The sequence below is a fragment of the Ascaphus truei genome, chromosome 5, assembly GCF_040206685.1.
Source record: "Ascaphus truei isolate aAscTru1 chromosome 5, aAscTru1.hap1, whole genome shotgun sequence".
NCBI classification, from domain to species: Eukaryota; Metazoa; Chordata; class Amphibia; order Anura; family Ascaphidae; genus Ascaphus; species Ascaphus truei.
Genome location: NC_134487.1, coordinates 238936117 through 238947665, shown reverse-complemented (window position 1 = coordinate 238947665; position 11549 = coordinate 238936117). Strand labels below are relative to the sequence as shown.

General features: G+C 42.2%; 2 protein-coding genes across 7 annotated transcripts in view; one reads left to right on the top strand and one right to left on the bottom strand.

Moving 5' to 3' along the window:
- LOC142495813 (PH and SEC7 domain-containing protein 1-like) overlaps positions 1 to 10807 on the bottom strand; it is a 35279-nt gene extending 24472 nt beyond the window's left edge. The window contains exons 1-3 of one of the 6 annotated variants that reach the window (XM_075601804.1): positions 10425 to 10805; positions 8001 to 8067; positions 68 to 1168 (exon numbers count right to left, since the gene is read on the bottom strand). In XM_075601804.1, the coding sequence (XP_075457919.1) occupies positions 68 to 1012 (945 nt within the window). In that variant the 5' untranslated portion in view covers positions 1013 to 1168; positions 8001 to 8067; positions 10425 to 10805. Of the gene's footprint in view, positions 1 to 67; positions 1169 to 4401; positions 4557 to 8000; positions 8068 to 8168; positions 8188 to 10424 lie in introns of those variants that run through there. The other 5 variants (XM_075601805.1, XM_075601807.1, XM_075601802.1 and 2 more) reach the window with 5 other exon arrangements.
- The window catches only part of LOC142495814 (uncharacterized), a 203860-nt gene continuing 197947 nt past the window's right edge, over positions 5637 to 11549 (top strand). Inside the window, exon 1 of the mRNA XM_075601808.1 lies at positions 5637 to 5822. The gene's annotated coding sequence lies outside the window, so the exon portion shown is untranslated. The remainder of the gene's footprint in view (positions 5823 to 11549) is intronic.

Sequence of the window (11549 nt, the reverse complement as noted above, 5' to 3'; positions counted from 1 at the left end):
CATGTCCATGTAAACGATGTATGTCTAAACATAAAGGATGCTTGTTATTTAAAGCTCTGCCACATACCTCCGTGGTACAGCGGAGATTCTCTGTGCTGTCAGAAAACACACTGCTTTCTTCCTGGTCATCTTCATATATTTGGAGAATTTCCAAGGATTCTGAATGTATTATTCCACTCTTAAATTCTCTACCCGAACCCGCAACTCTAAAATCCCATCTTGGCCGGGTCTGCCCTTGGCCTAACAAAGGCTGGTCGTAGAGCGACACTGCCTTCTGGCCACTTTCCTCCTCACTGGGGATGATGTCATTCTTGTGAGCGCTCAGCTGAAGAGATGGTTGTGAAGTGGGACTTGTGGGTTGTAGAGGTCGAGTGTCCCAAAATAAAGGATTGTTACAAAACAAGCTCTCATCTTCCATTTCCTCCTCTGAGTAGGTGGCCTCCTCTTCCTCTCTGCCCTCCACCAAATCTAGATCCTCATCCACCCTCTCATCCTCAATATCTACAGAAGAAGGCTCCATGCAGCTCTGAAAGTTTAATGCTCTGGAAGGAAAGGTCTCCGGCACATCCCCTGGCATCTCTTGTTTATCAATCTCATCTTGGAGCTCCATAACGCACAGCTGAGCCTGAAGCATGCTTGTCCAAAATAAATCCTGTGCTGCACTGGTCTTTGGGTTTGTCTCATCTTGAGTCTCCACAGCAGTGGGTTTCAGAGAAGGAGATGGGAAAGCTTCCCATCCCCCTACACTTTCAACATTAGTACTTGGGTCAAAACCAACACCTTGTGTTGCTCTTTGCTCATTGTGACCATGTGTATACAACTCGGATATGTCATGGTTTTGGGGATTTAAGCATAGGTTGGTTTGATCCAGTGTTAAAAGTTCAAAGACAACGTCGGATGTCTGAGTCCTGTCATTCTGACTATTCCTAGAAAATGGATCTGTCTCTATGTCAAAGTGAGTAGTATAAAGTGGGAAGAGGTCAGCATCCATGGCAAGCTGTAGGTTTTCCATTTCACTCTGCACCAGAAGCTCATTTGTCTTCAGATTCTGTGGTCTAGTAGGCAAAAGTTCTCTTCCTCTAAAGTTCTCCTGAGGTTAAAGTCATCTTGCTAAGGGTCAAGAAATGCTGGCACTTCAAAGAGAGACCCTGCCGCATTAGAATTTGCCCTGAAAAGCACAAGAGAAAAAGCAAACAGAAGAAACAAGTTAATGGTTAATCACAAAAGATCAAACATTTTGTAAAGTCCTGCAATGGTTGGTAAAGTTTTTTTTACACCAGCAGTTTACATGTGCAACACATAAAATATATTGCGGGAAACTAAAAGCCCTCAGGTTTCTGACACCTTTTTACCATTTTCTTTGTAATCCTCAAACCATTGAGCAGGGTGATGTTTAACTCCTTAAACGCCTTAACTCCGGTGAAAGGGTTTAATAATGACTCTCCCCTCGAGATTAAAGCTTTATTTACACATACAGTATGTTAGAAGAGGCCGGGAAAGTGCTTCACAAAAAGCAAGTCGGTTCCCCATGACAGAAAAAAATAAGAACGTACAGTATGTAAAAACCCCAACCACAGCATAAAGTGTCATGAAAAGGAGACTGCAAAACACACAGGAAATCAACATGCAGTACACCCAGCAAAGAGCAAGCAGCGACAGTCAAGGAGTAAGGAAAAACAAGTTAAAGAGCTGTGTGTGCTTTAAATGTATGTTTACGCTTACTTGTGATGACAAAATATATATTCAAAGAATTATACCACCTTCTGGTGCCTTATTGGAGTAATTTCAGTACTATACATCCATTTAGTGCTGCTAGGGCCTGCACCGCATAGCTACTGTATTTGAAAAACACCTACTTAGGGAGAAGGAGTGGCTCATTGAGTAAAGGCATTGACCCTGTGAATAATGACATTGGTCACTTCCCGGTGTCAGCCCCTTGTGACCGTGGGCAAGTAACTTTATCTCCCTGTGCCTCAGGCATCAAAAATCATAGATTGTAAGCTCATCTGGACAGGGACTGTGTCTGTACAAAATCCTATGAGTTGTGTACCGCGCACCATACTGTAATTGCGAAGAGCTTTGAGTCTTATTGGGAAGAAAGTGCTATATGAAATAAAGTTATTATGAAATAGTTATCATTATTTATATCAGGGAAAAACGTGGGTTATGACAAGTTTACACTGCAAGAGATCAAGTCACTCACAGTAACTACTATTGCCAGATATAACTGAGGCTCAATCCAATGAGTGAGAGTCTCATTAAGTAGAATTAGCTACACATGATTGAGGAAAAGTGCAACTGTTTTCCAGTGAGTGAGACTCTGGATACATAAACGAGTGTGGCTTCAGGTGAGTGAGAGTCACTCAAACTGAATAAGTTTGTCTTTCACTGCTGAATGCGACTGCCTCGTTTTCCTGCGCTGCCCAAACTTGTCGCACTTGTTCACACCCTTGATCACGAGCGTTTTTGCAAATCCTACAGCATATTTTCCAATCCGCAGCATAGTCTAGGGTTTGTATTTAGACCTACACCCCTGGGGCCGTGATGGTGGGGAGTAGACTGGATCTATCAAGGCAGCCGTCATATTTTATGAGCATTTTGCTGATATGTGGTGTGTAACAGCAATTGTGGTTATCATTGCATAGTTACGTACTTACAGGAGTTGGATCATTATTAACAAAATCCATGCTGGAGGGGCCTGCCAACAGCAGTGTATAAACATGCTGCAAGGATGACCAACATAGTAATAATCTTCAACTCCTTTTCCAAAGGGGTGTAGCAATAAAAATATATATTTATACCAGTAGAAGGGACACAATATTATTTTTATAATGTAATGTGAATCTCCCCTTTTTTGTGCATTTTTTTTTGCTGCTTTAAATATTATACTTTCACATTTTGCAAACATCTATATCGTGATCTTCAACTAGTTTTTCAATGGGTCGGGTTAAAATGGTGTGCGGCAACGTAATTATTGTGTATACAGTATAGATATTTAAAAATTCTTCAACATTTTGTAAGTATTCGTAACATCCATACCACACAATTTTAATACTTTAGCTTTGTAGTGAGTTTAAGTGTGTAAAATTGCACTTTGCTGCTTGAGCAACTGCAAATGACGTTAGCCGGGGCAGACAGTCCAAGGGCCACTACAAGGCCCTTCATAGGCCGGGTTTGATTCATGGACAATGTGTTGATACAAGATACAGCTACAAACTTTCTTCTAATTGGAAACAGGGACTCAATATAAAACATTATTGTACCCATGAGAATAATCAGAGGTCATTTTTACCGAAAACAAAATAGCACAAAAGAAAGTGCTGAACTATTTATTTATTTTTTTACCATGGCTTAGATCATTTTTTTCGATAGGGGTTCCTAGGCATCCTTGCGTTACCAGGCTTCCATAAAGGGTTCTCTGCAATTTTCAGGTGATTTGAAAATTGTACCAAATACAGAAGAATTTACATTACATCTGATCTCAGATGCACTATTACAGAGGGTTGAGGTTCCTTACAATGCATCTGATCTCAGAAGCGCTATTAGAAAGGGTTGGGGATCCTTACAATGTATCTGATCTCAGAAAGCGCTATTAGAGAGAGTTTGGGCTCCTAACAATGCATCTGATCTCAGATGCACTATTAGAGAGGGTTGGGGCTCTGCAGAATTTCACAATATAATTATAGGGATCCTTAACTAAAAAAAAAAATGTTGTAAACCACTGCTCTATGTGATGCATGCAACATCAGTTTTAGGGACTTTTTCAGAAAGGTTTCATAATGACTATCAACCCACGTCAGATCTTACTGAATAAGGCCCTTAACCCCAACTGGCCGACTGCACTACGGCAGTTCGAAAACCCCCAATAACTTGAATGGGGATTTGTGGCAGATCGCTGTGCGATTGCCTGTTGTTACAAGGTAAGTTGAATTAGCCCCTTAGAGAAGTGCTGTGATTGTAAAAGCTTGATACATGTCACCAATGGTGAATTGCCCAAAGCCAAATGGTCATTTATTACAGTTTGCCAGCTGTAAAACTGGTGCAATACCGGTGCAAAAAAATAGCACCAGCAGTATTGAAAAAATCCAGTGTTTTTCATTTTGCACGAGTTGTATACCACAACTGGAGAATTTGATAAATAGCTCCATGCGTCTCAACCAGGGTCTCCCACTTCAGAGGCCATTTCCTTAACCAAAAGGCTACTTCTCTTACTGCATTGGTGAGGCTAATACGTATGCTACGACTATCCACACACTACAAATATTACAACTTGTTCTAATGAATGGAAAAATTAAAAAAAGAACACCAATGCACTATTACTATGTGATAATCCAGCCATAAATGTATGTGAATACTGCATGTCAGAAACACTCAAACAATGCACAGCTGCACAAGACTTACCACAGGAAAGAAAAATGCAGGAGCCAGTTGAAAACTTGCCACAAGTTCTATGTTTCCTTCACCAGTTCAGCCACTAATAACCTACCCTCTCCAATACATCACACAAGATGAAGCCTCTACAGTTACTGCTCGTCTCTTGCACACTTCCTGCCTGTGAGCATCACACAGCCCAGCAAGTGCAGGCAGCGTGGGAGGAGCAGCCCAAAACCTCTTGCCTCTTAAACTTGGCATTTTGCTATTGCTCTTACTGTTGGAGAGGGGAGTTGGATGAGGTCTTGTAATGGCAGCAAGATGAGGCTTTATTTCATGAAATTAAAAGTGGGGGGTTTAAAATGGCACTCCTATTCTGATTTGCCCCTTTGTGATTATAAGTTTAATTTAATCAGTATTGCAAATTCTGTGTCACTCCAGAAGGAGAAATGAAATTGGACATAGTCACTTAAGGTCAGGCCTGGCACTGCTTTTGTCACTGGCACCCAGCATTGTGAAGGATAGAACCCATGGGCTATAGAACCCATCAGCTTGTATCACTTTGTGTCCCTGTATGGTGATCCTTAAATTTGACAAAACCTTCACACAAAATGCTGCCAACAATGTCTGAGGTGCTGAGCTGTCAGGAAATCATATCGCCGCAAGAGGAAGCGCATCATACCTCAGTGCATCTGGCCCTGTCAGGTACAGGAAAACTGCGTGGACCATAGTGTGTGTGTGTGTGTGTGTGTGTGTGTGTGTGTGTGTGTGTATGTATATATATATATATATATATATATATATATATATATATATATATATATATAATATTTACTGCATTTATACAGAGCTTTTCTCCCAATGGGACGCAAAGCACTTCACCATTACAAAAAGAAAGAATCATCTTAGAACGTATACCCAGCATGCCTGCTGGTGACATTAGTGGGAGGGTAGGGAAGCTGCGACGAGTTCTGAAAAAGACACCAACTCCGTGTGCGCTTCCCTGGCGCCATCCAGAGCATCATATGTGTCCTACTTATTCTACACGTCTCAGTGATATTCTTTACTTTTAGATTATGGAATAAAACAAGTGTTACACAGTAACAGGGATTTATCCCTGTTTTAGAGAAACTGCCTCTAGTGTTCTGAAAATCCAGCAGAGAGCTGGTTAATTGCAGCTAGTCAATTAACAAGCTCCACCTGGGTAATCCAAGTAGGTTTAAAACTCCTGCTGAAACAGATCTAGAGAGATTTTCCTCAGCACACAACAGTAGTGACATGAGGAGAGAGTCTTGAAAATAAAGGAGGAGGACTGTGTATTGACAGCAAGACACAAGGGGACCAGACCTATTTTCCTGGACACAGAGGATCCAGGAACCTGCCAGTGGCTGGACTCTCAAGCACACCAAGATACCTGAACCCCACTGACCTGAAGGGCCACCTGCTTTAAGGTACTGCTGAGACTTTGGGGTGGTAGGTTGGAAAGGGGCTTATCCTCCCAGTCTTGTAAGAGAGTGCCTGGGGGAAGTAAGTTAGCCCTTACAAAAGGATAGGTGTCTATTGTTTTTGTATATTTTTGTTTCCTGTGCTGTTTAAAGAAACAGGCTTACTAAAGCAATATGTTAATTTCACCCCGAACGGTCTCCATTTGCATACCTGTGCAGACATCTTACATATACACACCCTTCTTTTCTATAAGTATATACTGTATCTGACAAAGTACAGTGTACGATCAAGGAACTTCAGAAGGAATCCATGGATTGACAGACCTTAACACCCTACTAACAAGCATTAACTCTGTCAGTGCATTTTTTTCTCGTTCACATTTATAGCAATTATATATTTTCTCTTTTTTCCCTTTCTCTGTATTCTCCCATGGATTTGTACGACTCATTCAAAAATGTCTGAGACACGTATTCAAAGACTGCATGTCAAGGATTCTGAGCCCAGCCACAGAGGTGGCTGCATCACCACAGCCCTGCAGGCAGGAAAGTAGTTAACAGTCTCGCTGTTGTTCTGATTTCCTGTGTGTTTTTGGTTTCTGGTGGCTTGGCTACACTGACTGTTCAGAGCAAGAGAGGGGAAGTGGCATTTCTGTGTATTTAAATATTATTTATTTGAATAGGTTGCCTACAGAGGTAATCCCACACTGCATTGCAGGTCCGGCACCAGTGAAGCGGTTAAGAAGCACTGTTGATAAAGATTATGAATGTATATGTTTGTTTATATAGCAACACAAATCTATGCAGCGCATTGCAGAGCGATAATACAGGGAGATAGTTTCACAAGTGTGTTAAACATGAAACAAAGGGAGTTATGGAGTAATTTTCCTACAGGGCTTACAATCTAAATGGAATAATAAGAGACTTGCAGAATACAATACGAGCAGAAGGAATATAAAACGAGTAAGTTAGGGGGCAAGTAAGTGCATCAGCAGTGCGAGGAGAATTTTGGGCCTATATTAACTCCTTTTGTGTCAGAGGGTCCTGCCATCTCAGTGGCCATGACCTTTTCAGCAGTAGCAATCACGTAATTGCTCACTAGAGCACTCACGTGATTGCTTTCTTCCAGCAATGTAAATGCGCCCTAGAAAATGATCAAACCCCAATTTAAGTACAGTGTACGTCAGAAGGGCCTCCAGGGTGCTACCCTTCATGACGCACACAGGAGGGATTAACCAAATCCGGTGCGGAGGAAATGAGTATTAACTCTGTCGCCACCACCCTGGCCTGTAATGCATTAAAAACTAATACACTGCTAGTCCATCTGGCAGAAAAGTGGTTAAAGCTTTAGTCCAGTGGTACCCAACCCTCTCCTTGGGAATCCAGGGGCCACACCAGGTTTCTATAGCAATTACACAACATTCTATTCCTATGCAAATTAGGTGAATTCCCCTGCGTGCAGGGGTATGTTACCCCTGAAACATAGCGTGGCCGGGGATTCCCGAGGAGACCGCTTGTACAAAAGCAAATCTTCCTACAAGAACATAAGAAATAAAGATCGTAATGTGGCCCAAGAGCATCAATGTGATGGATGTAATTGATGCCAAAAGAGGCATCTCCCTCCATTTCCCCCTGTGTGCGTCAGCGTGTAAGTTTTGGAGGAAGGGACACACATTACTACATATCATGTTCTGCTTGTGTAAATCTCCCTGGGTAATTAAGAAACTTAATTAACTACCTTAGGTTGCTGAAATATAAAATATAAACTGCTGGGTGCGCAAGGAGCCTTTTCTGTACGCTGATGCACAATCCCTGGTATTTGGTACAAAGGCCAAACTAATACTGCTAGCACTGCCTAGGCAAGTTTTAGTTTATGATCTCTAGCCCAGAGGCTCGCCATCTTTATAATACCCGACCTGTAAACTCTACTGTACATTTTCTCAACCCCTTGCAGCCACCTCATTTTTTTTGTTACAGAATGGGAAACGATCGGTCCTTGGAGCTGACCTGCACTATTTTCAACAACCGAGACCTCCTGGTTCCCAAGATATTAACCATAAAAGCTACAGTGTTTCAGTCCCTGCCAGGGGAAACAAAATGGCTGTCCAAACATCATATGATGTTTGCAGCTTCCTCTTGGCCCATGTGACGCAGGAGATTTAAAACCGAAGAAAAAAACACTGGTACCTTTACCGGTAAGTAGCTTGGGAACCAAAGGGTCCACGGTGCTGAAAGAAACACAGTGGTTCCCATCCTGTAAAAAATAAATAAAAAAAAGTTAGGTAAGGGTGATTGCTGCGTTAAAGTGATAGATATTTATACATCACAAAAGTAAATGCTCTTATAAAAAAAGACCTTTGCTTTCTCTCGCCGGCTCAGCTTTCTCTGTGCAGTTATGGCCAGTCAGAATGGTGCTATCATGGCACATTGTTGCTGTACCATGAAAATGTTTCCCCCATCAACACGTGGCAGCTGTTATGAGTTTCCTGCCATACACCCACTGTGGGTGCTTCCTGTCTGGGTGTTGTCTATGCACAGCAGCTGTGCAGTAGTCACGCAGAGAAATGAGAACAGCCTCACATTCTGCTGCTGCAGCCACTTACATACCGTATATGCCTAACTGCACCCCAGTACTTGGCGTCATAAAAAAGGTGGCAACCACTTCTTTTCAGTGACAACAGCAGGGCTCTTCAACTAGTTCTCCAAAGCGACCCGATCAGAAAACATTTAGGAGTAAGAGGACCACAAGTTTATTGCAATGTCATTTTGGTTACATTTAAAAGGAGAAATCCTGGTCTTGCTCCATTCCCCCCCACCCCCTCTTTTTTTTTTTTTTTTTTTTTTGTACATAGATGGGAAGCAGGGTGTCTCAAGAGCTGTACTTCATTAATTTCAGCTCCAGGGAACCTTCTGGTTCTCGAAATACGTACCGAGAAAGCTACCGCTGGTATTTTATGGGATTTAAATCCCCTACCGATTACGGCTACCTATTGACTCGCGTAACAGGGGAGAATTAAACGCCATTTTGTTTCCCCTACAGGGGACGCTACCGGCAGCACCTTCCCTGGTAATTATCTTGGAGACGAGCACAAATGAACGACGTTCAGATTAGGAAAACCTGAACCTGCTTCCCACTCATAAAAAAAAAAAAAAAAAAGTGAGGGGATAAAACAAAAAAGCTGCTATAAAGACTCAAAAATGACTATGTTAACATTTTGCAAGCATTAAAAACTTCTGTACCATATATTTACATTACCTGACAAGTCGGTTTCAGTGTGAAAAATTGCACTTAGGCTGCGCGTAAAAATAATTTGATTTTGTCGTGCAACGGCCGGGTCACTGAGCGATTCAGCCAATAAGGGCAAACCGCTCACGGGCATGTCATGTGATGTCACGGGCACGTCTCCTCCTCCAGATCCTGTGGCCTTGGATCGCCTATGCAGCAGGAGCACGCGACGCCATGCGCTCTGTCACGCACCTACTATATCCGAGGCCTAAGCCTGGGATATCAAATTAGCAGGAGCGTCTAAGGGCCACATCAAGGCCCTTTGCAGGCCGCCAGTTGAAGACCCCAGGACTACAGAATTAATCGGTTTGTACTCTGTCTACAACAAGCAGCATCTCTGTTTATTGCACTTACACAAAATCCTTTGACACTTCACTACGTGGGCTATAAACTCTTTGTAGAACAGAACCTTAACCTTGTGTTGACCTTGTTTAAGAGCTGTTGTATTGCATTCTGTTCATTATAACATAATAATAATAATAATTATAATTAAGGCCGTACCAGTAATTATTCTCTGAGACCTACCTACCTTGCAAATGTCAAGAATGATCTGACAAGGAGCCCAGCTCAGGTTGTGTTAACAGTGAACCTATCAATACCCCTCTTAAAATTTCCCATTCCTTTTCATTTCATGGGGGCGATTTCAGCTTACATTTTAAAACAGCAATCTCCTCTTATAAGGCTATATTCATTTAAATTTAGTATCTTGCCCACTGCGCATGTCCCATTCTTTAAAAAATAAATAAAAAAATTACAAATCATGTTTTTCTAAATCCGTCAAGATGTTAGCATCGTCACTTTTAGGCTGCAAGGGGCCCTGAGGAGTGCTCCATTTTAACTTCCAGAACACCTAATGTTTGAAGCTCTTATAGCTCCTGAATGGCACATTTGATTTTAAAAATAAAAACAGGGTTGGAAGAGCGTAAAAAGATGATAAAGTGAAAAAGAAAATGCAAAAGAAAAAAGCTGATCAGCTCAGACTGCTGCTTTAATGACTCGCTTACATTTTGTCTTAACTCCTCCAAAGACAGCCAAGAAATTTGGCAGAAGTGCCTCCTGCTGGCTGCCAGTTACAGAAGAGGTGGGAACCCATAATAAATGCAGGTGCTGGTTATATGTCAAGGATCCTTTTTGAGAGATGTTTTGGGTGCATTAGAGACGAGCAGTTAAGTAAAACGCTGTAATCAGTGATGAAGTGTGAGTGACAGTATTAAGGGGGTACTTTAAAGTGTTAGAAAGGTGCAGTCATATTCGGTATTGCTCTGCACTGTTTGTATTTCCAGCAGGGGAGGCACTGTGCTAGGAATCCTGCTGAGGTTACTCACCCATTCCGAGCTGTCAGCTCCCGGCTCCTGTGTTCTGCGGACTCGCACAGGTTCATTTCTCTCCTTGCTCCCTTTTAATCTCTCTCCTCTCACTTCCGCACCTTGTTGACTGTTGCCCTTTCTGAAAAATCAGCGTGTCTACTGGCGAAAAGAATGAAGCGTGGAAGGTGAAACTTTGCTTCTTCCTTTCAGATTTTTGGGGTTTTTTTCTGCAGGAGAATGTGTACCGGAAATATATACACTGTACATATTAAAAAAAAAAAAAAAAGGCAGGTCTCATGTTTCTCCTGGATAGATTCCAGTGCTGCTAGGCAGGTTTCACAGCAACCCTATCAACGTACAAGTAGGTCAGTGCAGGAGGCTGGGAGTCAGACCAGCATGCAGTCACAGCTGGACTGAAGGTCACAAGGGCGTCAGGTGCTACTGACGTTTAACCACTGTCCTTAGTCACAGTGTTTCCATACTGTTTCCACATTGGGGTGTATACACCGGCAAAGAAAATGGAGGGCATTGAGTGACAGTAGAAAGGAGATTTACAGAAAAAGTGGCATGTAGAAAGAATAGCAGTAATAACCAAATTTGATCCTTTTTTTTTTTTTTTTTTTTACAAAGGATTTAAGCAGGGGGTCTCCGGTGACTCCCTTGCTTCTGGAGATACTTACCTCTGTAGGGGGTGCCGGTAACTGGGTAGCAGAGATCACGTTATGGGGCGCTTTTCAAAGCTCCCGCGTCCTGCGAGCCAATAGGAAGCCGTGATGTCATCGGTGCGGCTTCCTATTGGGTCATGTGACGCAGAACTTTAAAAAGCAGTGATATACCAGCACCCCGACAGAGGTAAGTATCCCAGGAAGCAGGGGATCCAGAAATTAATGGGGTTCAGTTATGGAGACGCCCAGCTTCAATCCTGTGTAAAAAAATAAATGTAAAAAACATCTTTCGTTGTGCCCCAAACCTAAAGCAAACGTTTTTGGGGAACTTGGTTTAAAACAAACAAAATGGGAGCCACTGCATTATTCAAAGTCTCTGTTGCAAGATTTACATGTGTTGTTGTGCTTATGCGTGAAGGGATTCAAACATATCCATGGGAATGAAGAAGAAAATAAAGGTTTTGCATAGGGGTATATT